This window comes from Patiria miniata, unplaced genomic scaffold, assembly GCF_015706575.1.
Source record: "Patiria miniata isolate m_02_andy unplaced genomic scaffold, ASM1570657v1 HiC_scaffold_8, whole genome shotgun sequence".
NCBI lineage: Eukaryota > Metazoa > Echinodermata > Asteroidea > Valvatida > Asterinidae > Patiria > Patiria miniata.
The window spans coordinates 6,346,121-6,364,175 of NW_024037075.1; the positions used below are offsets into that span (position 1 = coordinate 6,346,121).

Sequence of the window (18,055 nt, forward strand, 5' to 3'; positions counted from 1 at the left end):
CATGTATTTACAGAAAAATCAAAAATGTGGCAATTATTTCGGTATGTATATAGAGCTAGAACAGCATTATATACACATCACAATCCATCTGAATCTTTGAAATGAACATCTGAATGGAGTAGGATTTCAAATTAAAACTAAATCAACAATCTGCTCAGTGTGCACTACATTTAATCTAACTTTCACTTACTCTCTCATCCTTAGCAACAACAAGTATGATACCTTCGACTGCACAACCAACAATTGCCACTACTACCCCAGAGGTTACAACAACTACTCCAGGTAAATTTTCATGATCAATGTTACATCCCCTTGTGTGTTGTTTTACAGTCACACCCTGTCACAAAATAATTTCTGTCTGCTAATTAAGGCTAACTGCCTGATTAATACATACCAGTCAGCCAGAGACAATGTGCATTTACAGTCAAAAGGAGAACAAATTGTTGGAGGTAAGTCACCACTGTATCAAGTAAAGTTTAAACATACGGATGCATTAAAAACCATAATAAGTTCACTGACAGACCAGTCTGGCTTGACACTTAGGGTCAAATGAAGTCAGTTGTAAACCCAGGTATAACAGATTGTCTACATTAGCAATGTGCCCAAATTTTGACTCATTAATAAAGGACCTTTTTAAAGGGGTGTCTTCTAAAATTTGCAAATGAACAGAAAATTCTTCCACACAAGTAAAAAGTTGTAACCACATTCATTTTACAGGCGAATGCAGTGAAGATTTGAATAAGATCGACAAACTTGAAGTTCAGAGACAGATGTCCAATGGCGAAATTCTGACATCAGGTTCTTCCTGGGAGATAGGTTCTCTGCCTCAAACACGTCCACCGTCAGCAGAGGACGCAGACAACTTAGAGTCACTGACGGTGACATTCTCATCACCTGTCCGGCTCTCAAGCGTCGTAATAAGTGATGAAGAGGATGACAATTCAATCACCGAATTCGCACTCAAAGTGAAAGAAACCCCAGACTCGGCTTCAGAGTTTCTGATGGATGGAGGAAATGTGCGGATCTTCACAGCCAATGGCATCGACAAGACACGCTTGCCCGACTTGCCACAATTGAGAGAGATTCAATTAGTTCCAGTAAAGATTGATAGTGGTAGTGATGTAAAGAAACTCAATGTTGACCTCTTTGGATGTGCTGAAATAGGTATGTGACAGTTGCTTTACAATGTTTATAGAAGCAAACACTTTCCTGTGCTGACTTTTTCTGTACTGATTGTCTTTACAGAACTTTAACGATAATGTAATGATAATGTTTATGTGGGTTTCTTTTCAGTGACAACAACTATTTTGGCAACAACCTCAACAACGCCATCAACATCAGAGGAAACTATTAAAATCACAACAGTGACAACAAAGCCTACAGAAACAACTACTAAACAGACTACCATAACCCAGGCAAAGAGTACAACAGGTATTCTGATAAAGACATAGGCCCTAAGGTTTTGTTTATTTCTTGTGAACACCTTAACAATATCATTTACCTTCAAAAAGTTATATAGTTTCTGTTTCTGTTTCTGTTTTTTCTTTTTTTCGGGGGGAGGGTGTTTCAATGTCAGCTTTATTGGCAGTAACCTCGTAATAGGTTCAAAATGGCTGTCGTTTGAACTTAAAAAATCTGTAGGCAAACAATCCTCCCTCCTAGTCAAGACCTTATGCCAGATAAGTTATAAGTGTTGCTAAAGTGCCATTTGAAATTCAGACTGATAAATCCATTAGTTTTTAGTTTAAAAAAAAGTGACAGAACACATGATAGGCACTTGAACCTGTTCGAAAATATGATGGAAATTATTGCATATGGCCAAATCATACTAATTGAATGTAACTTTTAAAATCACACATAATGTACTTGTGATCTGCATTTTTGTCCACTTAATTTTATTTATTTATGTTTCACAATGGCAGAGCTTGCAACTACCACCATATTACCCAGTACAACATTGCCAACAACAGTACTTTTAACAACTCCACTACCAACTACCACAACAAGAATGAGTACAACCACACCACTGATAACAACACTGACAACAACGCAACTCCCAACCAGAGGTAAAGACACTTCACCCTTCAATGGGAGACTTTAAAGATGGTGGTGACATCAAACACATCGGTTCATTTCAATTCAGGCATTTCACAATGCAGTGCGCCAAAAAAGAGTGTGCAAGGAGAGTCCATTTCTCAAGTTTACGGTCGACAAAATACAGCCATGGATTTGAAAGTGTAATTGGTAAAGATTGGTATAGGCGTTGCCCGGATGGGGCAAGGAGGGGTGCTTTGCCTGGACCCCCCCCCCCCCCCCCCCCCCCCCCCGCAAAAAAAAACATCCTGGTGACGCCCATGAGAATTGGGGCATAGCATTCTGCCACTTTCCAAAAAACCACTACATTGATAAAAGGAAAAGAAAGGGTAAACAGATACTCGAATCATACGCTTACGAAACTACTGACCGGGCAAACTAGCAATTTCAAAAAGCCCCCGCTGCAAATTTGTTGACCATCTCCAACAATGCATTGGGAAAATGAACTCTCAGTGGTAAATTAAACTCTTGGCGGTGCACTGCATTGTGAAATGCTCGTATTGTTTACGTCAACTTGAAACAAATGTGCGCAAGCTCATCATGACGTGAACAATCGAAAAGGACCAGTGCGTTAACTTAGTTGCACCAATACTTTTGTGACATTGGTAGCAGCTTCCAATGTCACAAAAGTATTGGTTTATTTATTTATTTTTATCTGTTCATTTTATGTTTTCCCTTATCAAACATTTTTCTTAGGAGTGAGATCTGTTAATATAACTGAGAATCAATGTAATTTTGTAATTGATTCTATTTTTTTCATATTCAAATCACATCACATTATTTCAATATATTTGGGAAAAGTCTTTACATTACATGACATTAAAAAAAATGAATGTATCCTTGTTTTCCTGACATGAAACACATTTCATGAGGCCAGCAGATGCTACAATAGATGTATATCATATATATTTTCACTTAAAAAAAATTCTAAAAATAGTCCATTAGAAGACTAACTGTTCTTCTGTTACTCAGGTCCTCCAGGTGGTTCAGATTTAGGTACAACGATCCCCCCTCGACGCCCTCCAGGTGGTTCAGATGTTCAGACAACGATACCCCCTCGACGTCCTGGTGGTTCAGGTTTAGGTACAACGATCCCCCCTCGACGCCCTCCAGGTGGTTCAGATGTTCAGACAACGATACCCCCTCGACGTCCTGGTGGTTCAGGTTTAGGTACAACGATCCCCCCTCGACGCCCTCCAGGTGGTTCAGATGTTCAGACAACGATGCCCCCTCGACGCCCTGGTGGTTCAGGTTTAGGTACAACGATCCCCCCTCGACGCCCTCCAGGTGGTTCAGATGTTCAGACAACAACGAAACCCCCTCGACGTCCTGGTGGTTCAGGTTCAGGTACAACGATACCCCCTCGACGTCCTTCAGGAACCACTACAATAATGAGCACAACATTACCAACAACTCGATTACCAACTACCACAACTAGGATGAGTACTACATTGCCAACAACAACTCGACTGCCAATCACCACAACAAGAATGAGTACTACATTGCCAATAACGACTCTACTACCAACTACCACAACTAGGATGAGTACTACATTGCCAACAACAACTCGACTACCAACCACAACAACGAGAATGAGTACTACATTGCCAACAACAACTCGACTACCAACCACCACAACTAGAATGAGTACTACATTGCCAACAACAACTCGACTACCAACCACAACAACGAGAATGAGTACTACATTACCAATAACGACTCGACTACCAACTACCACTACGAGAATGAGTACTACATTGCCAACAACGACTGTCGGAAGCACTACCTTTAAACCATTTAAGCCTGTTCCAGGTCAAGGTAAATGGCCACTTTTGGCTTTAATAACTTATGGACATGTTAGGCAATCAAACATATGAAATTTTGAAACCGTTAGTATAGCCTTTTCATTTTCCTCCGGCCCAGATCACACACAAAATTTAACCCAGCTATTAGTAAATTTAGATGCGTTATAATTATTTTTTTTAGCATTAATGGCAGGGTTCCCTCAATCCTGAAACAAACCTTGAAAATCATGAAAGTTAAAGTTGGAATGCTTATAAGTTTAGCTGATGGTCTACTTGGGGCGTAACAGTCTCATGTCAAACTCGAAGGCTATACGGGAATGGCATTCCTAGATTGGCCAGCTTATTGTAACTGCCGTGTATGAAATAGTCATTGCATGGAAAGCCCTACTTTTGTCCTGGAAAAAGTCATGGAAATGCCATGGGATTTCATCTGAAGATTTTGTGAGAACACTGTAATAGGAACCGTACCATGCCTAAAGTTGTACATCCTTCTGGTTACCAATGTAAACTTGTAAAGTGCTAATTAGTGGTTTACATTTTTAAGCATTGCTTTATATTTGGGTCTACCCAAAACTCTAATATTCTTGGTATATGGTACAGATAAAATCCACCCATACAGCAAAAACATAAGAACCATATGATTTTCTTTTAAAACACCCATTTAGGGGATAGGTTTCACTCCCATTCAAGTATAAAAAATAGCAATGATAAAAAAGGAAAATATGAATAACATCCCTTCTGTGCTAATGCATGTGTTTTGCCAACACTATATATTTCCATATACATGTTTTGCTGGTTATCTTCAAAGGTGGAGGTGGTGGCCCAATATCTCAAAGAACTCCCTCGACACCAGGTCACAAGTTTGTGTTCTCCACTACTCCAACCACTTCAACAATGGCTACAACAACATCACAAGCAACGACTCTACTTGCAGAGGCAACCACATTGTTGAAAGCTACAATGCCAATGACAACATTGCTAACAACAACTCGACTGCCAACTACCACAACTAGATTGAGTACTACATTACCGACAACAACTACACTACCAACTACCACAACTAGAATGAGTACTACATTGCCAACAACGACTCTACTACCAACTACCACCACAAGAATGAGTACTACATTGCCAACAACAACTCGACTGCCAACTACCACCACGAGAATGACTACTACATTGCCAACAACGACTCTACTACCAACTACCACAACGAGAATGAGTACTACATTACCAACCACAACTCGACTGCCAACTACCACTGCAAGAATGAGTACTACATTGCCGACAACGACTGTCAGTAGCACTGCTTTTAAACCATTTAAACCTGTTCCAGGTCAAGGTAAATTGCCACTTATAATTGAATTTAAAAAAAAATCTTCTGCCAGTGTTTAAAATTGCAACTTAGACTTATAAAAGGGTGAAAATAACAATTCTTTCTTTAACAATTTGTCATTGCCAACATTTTTTATTTCCAAATGCACATTTTGTATCTTCAAAGGTGGAGGTGGTGGCCCAATATCACAAAGAACTCCCTCAACACCAGGTCACAAGTTTGTGTTCTCAACTACTCCAACCACTTCAACAATGGCTACATCAACATCACAAGCAACGACTCTACTTGCAGAGGCAACCACATTGTTGAAAACTACAATGCCAATGACAACATTGCTAACAACAACTCGACTGCCAACTACCACAACTAGATTGAGTACTACATTGCCAACAACAACTCGACTACCAACCACCACAACGAGAACGAGTACAACATTGCCAACAACAACTCGACTGCCAACTACCACAACGAGAATGAGTACTACATTGCCAACAACGACTCTACTACCAACTACCACAACGAGAATGAGTACTACATTACCAACCACAACTCGACTGCCAACTACCACTGCAAGAATTAGTACTACATTGCCAACAACGACTGTCAGTAGCACTGCTTTTAAACCATTTAAACCTGTTCCAGGTCAAGGTAAATGGCCACTTTTAATTGAACTTAAAAAAAAGTCTTCTGCCAGTGTTTAAAATTGCAACTTAGACTTATAAAAGGGTGAAAATAACAATTCTTTCTTTAACAATTTGTCATTGCCAACATTTTTTATTTCCAAATGCACATTTTGTATCTTCAAAGGTGGAGGTGGTGGCCCAATATCACAAAGAACTCCCTCAACACCAGGTCACAAGTTTGTGTTCTCAACTACTCCAACTACAACATTGCCAACAACAACTCGACTGCCAACTACCACAACGAGAATGAGTACTACATTGCCAACAACGACTCTACTACCAACTACCACAACGAGAATGAGTACCACATTGCCAACAACTAGGATGACGTCAACATTACCAGCGACAACTATCAGTAGCACTGCTTTTAAACCATTTAAACCTATTCCAGGTCAAGGTATGGCCACTTTAATTTATCATAACTTAAGAAAATGCTAATCACAGTGTTTAAAATTTTAACTTATAAAAGGGTGACAATAAGAATAATTTCTTCGTAAACAATTTGTCATTGCCAACATTGTTTATTTCCAAATTCACATTCTGTTGGTTATCTTCAAAGGTGGAGGTGGCGGCCCAATATCGCAAAGAACTCCCTCGACACCAGGTCATAAGTTTGTGTTCTCAACCACTCCAACCACTTCAACAATGGCTACAACAACATCACAAGCAACGACTCTACTTGCAGAGGCGACCAAATTGTTGAAAACTACAATGCCAATGACAACATTGCTAACAACAACTCGACTGCCAACTACCACAACGGGAATGATTACTACATTACCAACAACGTCTCAACTGCCAACCACCACAACAAGAATGAGCACAACGTTACCAACAACAACTCGACTGCCAACCACCACAACAAGAATGAGCACAACGTTGCCAACAACAACTCGACTGCCAACCACCACAACAAGAACGAGCACAACGTTGCCAACAACAAGGATAACATCAACATTACCAGCGACAACTATCAGTAGCACTGCCTTTAAACCATTTAAGCCTGTTCCAGGTCAAGGTAAATGACCACTTTTAATTGTAATAGTTTATGAATATATATATACTATGTCAGTGTTAATAAATTGTACTGAAAAAGGACGACAGTGACAATCATTTCTTTGTTAACAAATATATGTTGCCTAGTGTATAATACATGTTTTGCTGGTTATCTTCAAAGGTGGAGGTGGCGGCCCAATATCGCAAAGAACTCCCTCAACGCCAGGTCATAAGTTTGTGTTCTCAACTACTCCAACCACTTCAACAATGGGTACAACAACATCACCAACAACGACTCTACTTGCAGAGGCAACCACATTGTTGAAAACAACAATGCCAATAACAACACAGCATTCAACATTGCTAACAACAACTCGACTACCAACCACCACATCTGAACCAGGTGGTTCAGATGTTCGGACAACAAGGATACCCCCTCGACGCTCTCCAGGTGGTTCCGATGTTCAGACAACAACGAAACCCCCTCGACGTCCTTCAGGAACCACTACAAAAATGAGCACAACATTACCAACAACTCGATTACCAACTACCACAACTAGGATGAGTACTACATTGCCAACAACAACTCGACTACCAACCACCACAACAAGAATGAGTACTACATTGCCAACGACGACTCTACTACCAACCACCACAACTAGAATGAGTACAACATTGCCAACAACAACTCGATTACCAACCACCACAACTAAAGGTAAAGCTCTACGTCCACAGAATTAATTTAGTTTCATTAATTGGTTCTTGAAAAACATTATAAACCCTATTTACCATGATTTTCAAGGTTTTCTCAATTAAATTTTTAATTAATTAAATTAAAATTTATGCAAAAAGTGTTTTTCAATGTTGGTTTATATTGAGAATGTATTTGTTCATTGCTCAAAATTTCCAGGGGGAAATCTACGTGACTCTTTGTTTTGGGGTGTTTTTTTTTTCATTTTTTAAGCTCCTCCACAAAGTTAGATTGGAGCCCTTTAGTGTTAATTCCTTCTGTCAATGGGACAAAGGACAGACAATTCTTGCTAATGCACCTAATTATGTACATGTCACTGTTGGTATTTGTTTTATAAATAAATGTAAGGGCTTTTGAAGAATAAGAATAATTTACACAAATTCATTACAGCTTACTTTTAAAATCACTTCATGCACAATAAAATGTATCATGTCCTTTGTTCATTTTATTAAATCAAAAGAATCTGTTTCATTTGTTCTGTTTTCAGCCCCAGAAACAACAGTAACAACGACGACAACATACCCATCTTCAACTGAGAAAGTCACGACTGTGAAGGAAGTTACAGTTACCCCATCGTCAACCACAACGATAGTAACTACCACTCAAGAGCCAGTGGAGACAACCCTGGGTACGTTGAAACAGCTGACACAGGAGTGGATACAAACAAAACTAATGAATTTAAACAAAATCACTTTGACATCAAAGGTGAACTAAGATGTAAGATTTCCAGTAAATTCTCAGAGACTTTTAATATCACAATCCCAAAAATTTGCCCAAACTCTAAGATCACTTTTTTATTGATAATATCAATAATTCCTACTCTTTGTCATGGAAAAAGCACTGAAAACAATTCTCAGGATATCTTTTTAAAATCACTTGTGAATGTGGCAGAAAATTTGGACACTAATTGATGCTCAACTAAACTTTCAAAAGAACAACATAGGGTTTACATGGTCATTCTTTTTACGTTTGCTTTCAATTCCAGAGAGTACAACTCGGGCTTCAACTACAGCAACTTCAACCACAGCAGCTGCAGGAGGTGGTCCTGTTGTTATTGTACCACCGGGTAAATTTGCTAAATGTCTTACTACCTTGTTCTATTCTGCATAGCCCGATTTGCTCTTTGTTCATTTGTCTTTCATTTGAAGTCACTCCATAAGCCAATTCGGTATCTTAAGGTCAAAGGTCATTTGGGATAAACTTGCTGACGTGATGATATGTGATGATATGCAGACGCCCACTGATGTTGTCATTAGCGAACAAGCATCGTGCACCCGTCTCTTTGCGCTTTCATATGCCTTCGATCATCCCAAATGACCTGTGACCAGTATCATTGTGCGCATGCATAGTTGAAATACTGAACTGGCTTATTGATCAAAATCGTAAGAAGAGTACCAAAACTGTTAAAAGTTTTAGCTCAGCGGCTGCTAGACATTCTGAGATGATGGGGAAAAAAATGTATTGCACATTTTTTGGGTCTCATACCTAGATTCTGTTGCTCAACACACATAAAAAAATAATAGGTCTTCTGGCCTGTGGCAACATTTTCAATCAGTGTGTGTTTTTTTTTGCCTGAAACCATTTCTGGCATAGCAATTTCTCAGGATATTTGGGACCATTCCTACCTTGATTTTGAGTAAGTTTTTCTCATTAAACCGGAAGGCACTTTCCGGGTTATTATAAAAAAGTAAGAGTCCATTAAAATATATTTCATCAACCTTGTAATTTTCTTTACCTTTCCAGGAGGAGGAGGTGGCGGAACGATTGGTGTCCAACCAGTCACAAAGAATGAAACATCTTTTGTCTTCACAAGTAAGATCCCAAATCACTCTACATCACAGTTTATTGTAACTTTTTCAAACAACTTTTTACTGCAATAAGGAGATCTAATTGTTATTAGCACCTGTTGTTTTTTATTTGTAGGGCCTATCATTGATTAGTGTCATCAAGAATCATAAGGTTTAACTAAAATTTAAAATTTCTTCTATTTGGTTTTTAAGTCAATTTTTGTCACACGTTCTTTCAATTCAATTAGGTACAACTCAGGCTCCAACAACATCAACCACAGCAGCCGCAGGTGGTGGCCCTGTTGTTGTAGTACCACCGGGTTAGTTCAATGATTTTCCTACAACTTTTCTTCGTTATAATTTATTTTCATATTCAAACACATCAACAGTTTGATTGAAAATGTTTTTGAAAAATATTTGATATATTTGCTGAGTATGGCACCCACTCAAGACTACTATTTGCTTGAATTTTACTAGTGGGATGTCGCGCTAGCTGGTCAGTACACCCTCAATTGAAGTATTTTTGTTTCATTATACAGTCAGGTTTCAAAATGCATATACGTTTTGGAGTGTTTTCATAGATATAATGTTGTAATATTTAACTATTCAGAGTCACATAAAATGTTTTGGAGTGTTTTCATCGAGATAATGTTGTAACATTTAACTATTCAAGATTTCAAAGAAACAAATTTGCCAAAAAATGCAAAACAAAACAAATGTATCATTTTTTCCTGTGCCAACCGTGACTTCAGAAGACAGTGAAATCGGTGCATATACCAGTTAAGGACCTCTTTACACTGGTTGACTGCATAATCATATTTTTTTAGGCCTTTGGTCATGATTATATTAATGGAAACAGTCACCTTTGCTTTTTCCATAAATCTGATTTAATCAAACTTTATCAACTTGCAGATATTGATATTCAAATTAATCTGAGTTAATCAAACTGACTTTTCTATTTTTTAGGAGGAAGTCCTGGTGGATCAATAGGCCAAGAAACGGTCAAACCAACTAGAGCATCTTTTGTGTTCACAAGTAAGGTCCCAAATCATTCAACATGATACTTTTTTATCTTTAATATGTTCCAAAACAATATTTTTATTGTTTATTTTTGCTTCACTGTGCTACGATAAGGGGATCAAGTTTTTATCACTTGTTTTTGTTTTGAATCATTCATTATTTTGAAGGAGAATCAGAAGTTTAACTGAAATGCCTTCTATAGGCCGTATTTCAACAATATAAGATTTGATTAATAAATTGATTCTTTTCACACATTCTTTCAAATCAAGGTACAACTCCGGCTCCAACAACGTCAACCACAGCAGCCGCAGGCGGTGGTCCTGTTGTTGTAGTTCCACCGGGTTAGTTTAATAACTGTCGTATGTTTCTTAGTTGCAAGATATTTTCATTTTCAAATTCATCATAGTTTAGGAGGGAAAAAAACATGTTTAAGTCTGATATATTTGCTGAAATAGCACCCACTGGAATCTGCTATTTTCTCAATTTTATTGCACTTTAATTCAGTTTTCTCTGAAACCGTTAATTTGATAGTCAAAGAGTTAATTTAACCTGGAAAATCGACACACTATGGGGATGAACAATGATCAACTATGGGGAACTTGGAAAACTAATTGAAGGTTAAATAGCATAAAGACAAAAATACCAAACTTTTTATGTTAGACATTTTGTTAGCATAGTGCTGATACCTAAATTCTTAAACTGCATACCACACTCAATTGTCATGGTTGCATTAGTGGCAACAGTCACCATTCCCTTTTTATACATCCGATTTGATCAAACTTTATCAACTTGCAGATATTATCCTGCATATTATTCTGAGTCTATAAAACTGACCTCTTTTTTTATTAGGAGGAGGTCCTGGTGGATCAATAGGCAGCCAAACGGTCAAACCAACTGAAGCATCTTTTGTTTTCACAAGTAAGATCCCAAATCCTTCAATGTGATAGTTTATTCTAACCAGTTTGGTATCATTTCAAAAACAATATTTTCGTTTATATTCGCTTCACTGTACTACGATAAAGGGATCAAATTTTTGACTGTTTTGACAACTTCCTGAAACAGTCTTGCCTAAACAGGCCTTTTTTTCATAACGTCACATTAAAGGTGTAGTTTTGAAGGCCTACATCTACAGAACTACGGGCCAAATTGGGTTAAAAGTTGGTATGTACCTAGACCGTTATGTGTTTTAGATGAAAATTGAAGTGATGCTATCATGACATCATCACATGACATATGACGTCATATAAAAGGTGCATATTTTGAAGGCCTTTATATGTCTACAGAACTACAGGTCCGATTGAGTTGAAACTTGGTTTTTACACGTAGACTAGACTGGGAGATGTTATAGATGTAAATTGAAGTTATATGTTATCACTTGACATGTGACTTCGCATTAAAGGTGCATTATTCTAAGGCCTTTATCAACAGAACTACCGGTATGGGTACACTTTTGTTGTTACTTGGTATGTACCTTCATTGGGATGTGCGATAACTATGAGTCTAGAAAAAGGACTTGAGCATGCATCAACAAAATGCCGAAACAGCCATGTGTTTGTCCACAAACATAAGTCTAGTTATCACTTGTTTTGGTTTTGTATTAGTCATTATTGTGATGGAGAATCACAAGTTTATCTCAAAACTTAAAAATTCTTTCTATATGTAAACATAAAACTGGTTTATTAATCCATTCTTTTCGCACATTCTTTCACTTCAAGGTACAACTCCGGCTCCAACAACATCAACCACAGCAGCCGCAGGTGGTGGTCCTATTGTTGTATTACCACCGGGTTAGTTTAATATTTGTCTTTGTATGTTTATTTTTATTTATAATAGGTCAACATATTGGTTGAAAAGCTCAAATTTGGAAATTGTGGGACTTTTGCATGTTTTCAAATTTTGAATTTAAATCACATCATCAGCACACATATAATTAGTTTTATTTACATGCCTTATTTTTTAATGGTTGTGATAAGCCTCCATTCATACATTTATTGCTCTGTCTACTGCATTTTTTAGGAGGGAAACCCAACGGATCTATTGGTGTTCAAGCTGGTACAACAGGCAAATCTTCGTTCCGTTTCACAGGTAAAATTGACCATATGTCCTTGTTTTGTAAGGCTTCTCATTGTTGTATACCTACCCAAGGGCGGATCCAGGGGGGCCAAAGGGGGCCATGGCCCCCCCCCCAAAAAACGAAACCAATTTTTTTTTTTTAATGTGACATCGCAATAAAGGCAGGCAATGAGTTCACCACCATCTTTTCCTCCAAAAAAATTGGTTAAAGTGGTCAGAAATTGCCTCAGATCGCACCACAGAGCATCTAGAATCCAAAAATTTTTCGGGGCCCTAGCGGGCCCCGAACCCCACGCCGTAATTTTTTAGACCCACTTTTTGGGGGGACCAAAATTTTTTTGGGCCCCCCCAAAATTGTGTTCTGGATCCGCCCTTGTACCTACCTTAAGCGTTCAAGTCGAAAACAGGAAGTATTTCAAGAAAGATATCTACACTCAACCAAAAAAGAAAGTCCCCCCTTAATACTTTTTGTCTAACTCAAAAATTACTGGGCACATCTTGCTCAAATTACGACTGATCAGTGCAGAAATTCCTTAGCAATCCAGACATACTCTTTGTTTGGCTGAAAACAGTGATGTGTACAATATGATGCAATTAATGACAAGTTTTGTACACTTGCAAGGTGAGTATGAACTGCAACATGCACGTATACAAAAGTGCAACTGTTTTTCGTATCATTTGTCATAAATTGCATAAATTCGTACACATTATTACCATTTTGGGCCAACTAAAGAGTATGGCTGGATTGCTAAGGAATTTCTGTACTGATCAGTCGTAATTTGAGCAAGATGCCAAGTAGTTTTTGAGTTAGACAAAAAAGTATTGGAAGGGGGGACTTTCTTTTTTGGTTGAGTGTATTTTCAATTTTAATGACTTAATTTGACAGGTAAATCAGCAATTCAGCCCACATACGATAAGATCTGAGTTCCATTTCTGCACTATTTGTTATTTGTTTCTGGATGGTATATTGCTGTACGTGCAAATATCAACACTGACCTGTAAGTTGTGAAAAACCCACATTTACTAATGTGCACAGGTAATTTCACATGCATGTCTCTTTCATTTTACCAACAGAACAAACACAAACATCACCAACTTCAACTGTTACCACAACAGTAATCACTTCACCAACCGAAGTAACCACCAAAGAAATCACAGTGTCAACGACAACTCCAGAAGGTAAGTATCTTAAGTCTGAATATAGCAAAACTGCTGTTACCAGTATCTACTTCACTTTTGAGTCAATTGGGGATACTTTTTGTTGCACAAATTATCATCACATTAATCTGTGGCTGAACCAGTGAATCTCCAAACAAAAGCTGAAATCAAGCTGCAAATATGATTCTTTTACTAAAACCCGAAGCGCTGCAAAGTGAGGCAAAAAAGAAGGCACTTAAACCCCAATCAACACTGTACCTATAGACCAATCTTGGCACGCTGTCATTTCTATCATGGAGGCCCCCTTCAATGGTGAAAGCATTGTGCTAGCTATTGTTCAGATAATTGTCAGGGGACAGTAGCTTTTCACAATAGATGGCACAATGCTTTCACCATTTGAGGGTGACTCATGAGTGTACAGCGATCACAGGCCAGGATTGTCTATACCCTGCCAATCTGTTGAAAGCTATTATTCACTGCACTGATATTCCCGCCAATTCAAGAATTGATAGTGTACCTTTTCTTTACATGCATATTGTTTTGATTAGTAATCAGTGTCTAATCTTACCACTCTTTTATAAACAGAACACTGCATAGATGGGACAGAAATAGGGCGCTCTACCTCACCAGATGGATCCACGGGGCAAGGGCGTATCAACAGCAACACTCCATGGAGTTTCACTGCTCCAAAATTCACTCCAAACCGTGAGGCAAGGCCAAAACTAACAGTTGCCTTCAGGGATCCTGTCGAACTTCGTGGTGTCAACCTGCAAGGAAATACAGATGATAGCATTCAGTTAATGTATGCCATCTCAGTTCAAACGCAAGGGACTGGTGAATTTGACAAGATTGTTGGTGGTTCGGTGAGTGTATTTTGGTTAGGCCCATCGCTTGAAAAATATGAGTGTTTAGCTGCGGGATGGCAGCTCAACAAATTATCATGTCTCTCCGTTAGTTAGTAACAAACGATGACATTGTCTATTGCTCCTACATATTTTGATTGATTTCAACCAAATTTTGCCAAAAGTATCAGTAGACCAGCCCCAACATGTCACATGACCAAACTGGGGGGCAAAAAAAGGTCATCATGGGGTCACGGGGGTCAAAAAGCTGATTTTTTTTTTTCCTCTCAAAACGCAACTTCCAGAAATTACATGGCACAGTCATGTGACTCCTGCATGAACACGCATTTGTTGCATTTTTGGGTTTTTTTTAATTTTCATTTCGTAATTTTGGTATTATTTATTTCAACTCTACCGGTTGGGGGTTAGCACCATTTCCTTCTCCCCCTCCCCCTTAGCTTTTGATTGTCTGTTTTATACTAATATTATTTTGCTTTCAATGATTCCAGCGGAACATCAAGTTGGAAGGAGACACCGTGGAGAAAATATCGTTTGATAGTGCTGACATGCCCACTGGGGTTCGACAAGCTCGCTTAGAAGTGATAGCTATGTTTGGCCAGGTGGCTGAAGAACACTTACGGGTGGAATTCCACAGCTGTAAAGAGGGTAAGATTAATAAAATAGAATTAAAAATAGGGGTATTTTTCAGTAATGAAATTTTATCACAGAAACCCATTCTGTTCTTCAAAAGAAAAGCAGACTGAAAAGGTTGGATATTTAAAAGTCAAACAAAATTCTACATTTTATACATCAACACAGTATAATTTACTTTTAAAGATGAGGATATTCATGATTAGCATGGAGACCTAGCGTAAAGCTACTGTACTTGTTTTACTACTTAACTTTATCAAAAAGCTTGGTGTGAGTGCACCTCAATGGCATATAAAAAATTATTACCATAATTCATTATTAAAATAAATTTGTTTTACAAGCAATTAACTTTATTCAATACTTTGGAAAACAGAATCAGTTTCAACAGAGATGACAACAACTGTTGCAAAGACGACAACAGTTCCAACCTCGTCACCTATTCCTTCGTCAACTTCAGAGGAGACGACCACTGTTACTGTCAGTACAACCCCAACATCAGCCATGACAACCACACAAACAACAGCTACGATGACCAGCTCTGCTTCCACTACTAAAGGTATTTGGACCTATTTGACATGCAGTTGGTCCATCAGCAAACGGTTAAAGCTGCCATAATAAACTAGAATTTGAAACATTGTGTTTCAGAGAATCCAGTTTTGAAACATTTAAATCACAGAAACGAAACAGTCTGGCAGTGATGTAAATATGTGCCGGTGGATTGGGAATGACTCAAATCAAAAATCCACCCCAGTAGTCTCCCTCAAATCTCCTTTTGTAACAATTTAGGGGCTACTTGTGCATGGAGTCCATAGACATCCGAGAAAGTACCAAAGTTTGGTCTTTGCAAGATTCATTACATACAACGGACGATGGCAATGATGTTTTCAATCCTTACTGGTGAAGGGATTACTCCAGCGTGGAATCCATTGTTTCAAAACCTGAGGGATGACTGGTGATTTTCAGTGTTATGGTCAAGTTCACCACAATCCATCACAAGTCCTTTAATTAAATCACAACTCCTTTCACAAGTCCTTTCACAAGTCTAGGGGCAAACATGGGGTGAACAATAACAAAGAATTGCCTTTGTTACAATTCATTTGAATAGCTTGTGATTTGAAGTGAGACTGGAGGACTTGTGATAGACTTGTGAGGATTTGTGAAGACTTGTGGGAACTGGAATCGAGAGTACAGCACTGGTGATTTTCCTCTGCCTAAATGATCATTTGTATCTTATCACTGTCCTAGGAGACTGCATGGACCTGCTACTCAATCATGAGGAAAGCCGCATAGGATCTCCATCTAATCAGCAAGTGGCTATGTCAACATTCAGCAGTGATGAAAAATACTCATTCAGTGGGGAAAGAGCAGAAATATACTTGCGGTTTGATTCGCCATTGCGCATTACTGCGGTTGATCTGTTTACGGAAGGGGTCAAGAATTTCATCGTGTATGGTGGATCCTCAATCTCCCAACTGAAACCAGTCACTGATGCCAATGGGCAAGTGCGGGTGAGTCTGGAACAAACAGTCCTATCAGTGGTTTCTGTTGATTCTATTTCCAGCCTTAACACAACTAAATGAAGACAACAATAGACTGCTAATCATTCATCACATGAAAACAACAGCTATCAGCTTCACAGTTCTTCATACTGAATTGCTATATAGCATGTTCTCGGTTCTTGGTTGGTTCTTCTCCTAAATATTCCAGTTTTAACAGGAAGCCAGAAACGCCGGGGCAAACCCCTTCTCTTAGTGATAAATGCCACTGGGTTCTTTTTCGTACATTGCATTATACAACACATGGGACCTACAGCTTTACGTCCCATACGCAGGACGAAGCAATAATGTCTTGGATACTAGGATGGCAATGTGTCCATTTAGTTCATAAAGTCTACACTGCATTACATAAAATTACCCCAAGTATGTGTAGTGAACTGCCAAAAGCTTTGTTGTTGGCAAGATTCCCCAAACTTTAGTTCTGTATTTGAGCCATTGTTATCAAGATCAGAAAATAATGTTGATGGTACATACAGTCTTGTTATTTTAGAGAAAAGTAAGTCAGATACAGGTTCAGTTGTAATAAGCTGACCTTTGAATGCCTTTGTTGTCAATTAAAATCATCATGCTCTGCTTATCTGGAACAGGAATTCATTGTGGAGAAATCCTCACAGTTAACCAGGATGATGATGCCAGATGTCCAGGAGTTACAGAATGTCAGAGCCATGAAATTGCAATTCTATAGGTACTCAGACATTGCGCAGACTGCAAATGTGAAAACTGAACTTGTTGGTTGTGTAAAAGGTACGTAGATACACAGTTGTTAAGAGAAAGGTCATAATGAAATAATGTTGAGTCCCACTATTCAAAAGTTTTGTCATAAATGGTGTTGTAAACCTCTCCATGTCATGTCCATATGCAAACTTACAATAAAGTTCTTTGCAATTGAATATGTTTTCGAAATGCTGATCACTTCTATCTGAATCTTGTATTGCACTCTGCTGCCTTGTACTTTACTGTCAAGTTCCTTTTAATATTGTGTTTTAAACAGAACTCCCATCAACAACAGAAGTTGTCACAACAATTGAGGTGACGGTTGAAGCTCCTCTCACCACAGAAGAAACAACCACAGAGACGAAGGAGACAATGGCTGTTACCACTACAACAGAGGCAGTCGTTACAGAAAAGTCCACTTCAAAGACAACTACTCCTCAACCACAAGGCAAGTTTGTCCACTCTACACTCTTATATTAGATTCTAATGGTACATAGACTTCTACAGCATTCAATAAAGTGATGGTTGGAATATGAATTGTATTTTTCATGTTTGGAAACGACTCCTAAAGTGCTCATTACACACTGTA

At 38.4% G+C, this 18,055-nt stretch overlaps 1 protein-coding gene across 1 annotated transcript; it reads left to right on the top strand.

Moving 5' to 3' along the window:
- The first annotated feature begins 1,287 nt into the window (after positions 1–1,287).
- On the top strand, positions 1,288–17,946 carry LOC119719692 (mucin-2-like). The gene is made up of 24 exons (XM_038189188.1): positions 1,288–1,431; positions 1,923–2,066; positions 3,067–3,912; positions 4,708–5,241; positions 5,401–5,883; positions 6,043–6,315; positions 6,478–6,936; positions 7,096–7,629; positions 8,153–8,293; positions 8,651–8,731; positions 9,409–9,477; positions 9,701–9,772; positions 10,419–10,487; positions 10,742–10,813; positions 11,322–11,390; positions 12,188–12,259; positions 12,489–12,557; positions 13,620–13,724; positions 14,289–14,566; positions 15,055–15,211; positions 15,570–15,752; positions 16,442–16,704; positions 17,340–17,496; positions 17,744–17,946. The coding sequence occupies exons 2-24, from the start codon at positions 2,009–2,011 to the stop codon at positions 17,944–17,946; spliced, it is 5,247 nt and encodes a 1,748-aa protein (XP_038045116.1). The 5' UTR covers positions 1,288–1,431; positions 1,923–2,008.
- The last annotated feature ends 109 nt before the right edge of the window (positions 17,947–18,055 follow it).

Bases quoted from the DNA above. Each gene is read 5' to 3' on its own strand.
- LOC119719692 (XM_038189188.1), top strand. From the start codon at position 2,009: ATGAGTACAACCACACCACTGATAACAACACTGACAACAACGCAACTC. The intron at 3,913-4,707 runs GTAAATGGCCAC...TTATCTTCAAAG, and splicing joins TAAGCCTGTTCCAGGTCAAG to GTGGAGGTGGTGGCCCAATA. The intron at 9,773-10,418 runs GTTAGTTCAATG...TCTATTTTTTAG, and splicing joins TGTTGTTGTAGTACCACCGG to GAGGAAGTCCTGGTGGATCA.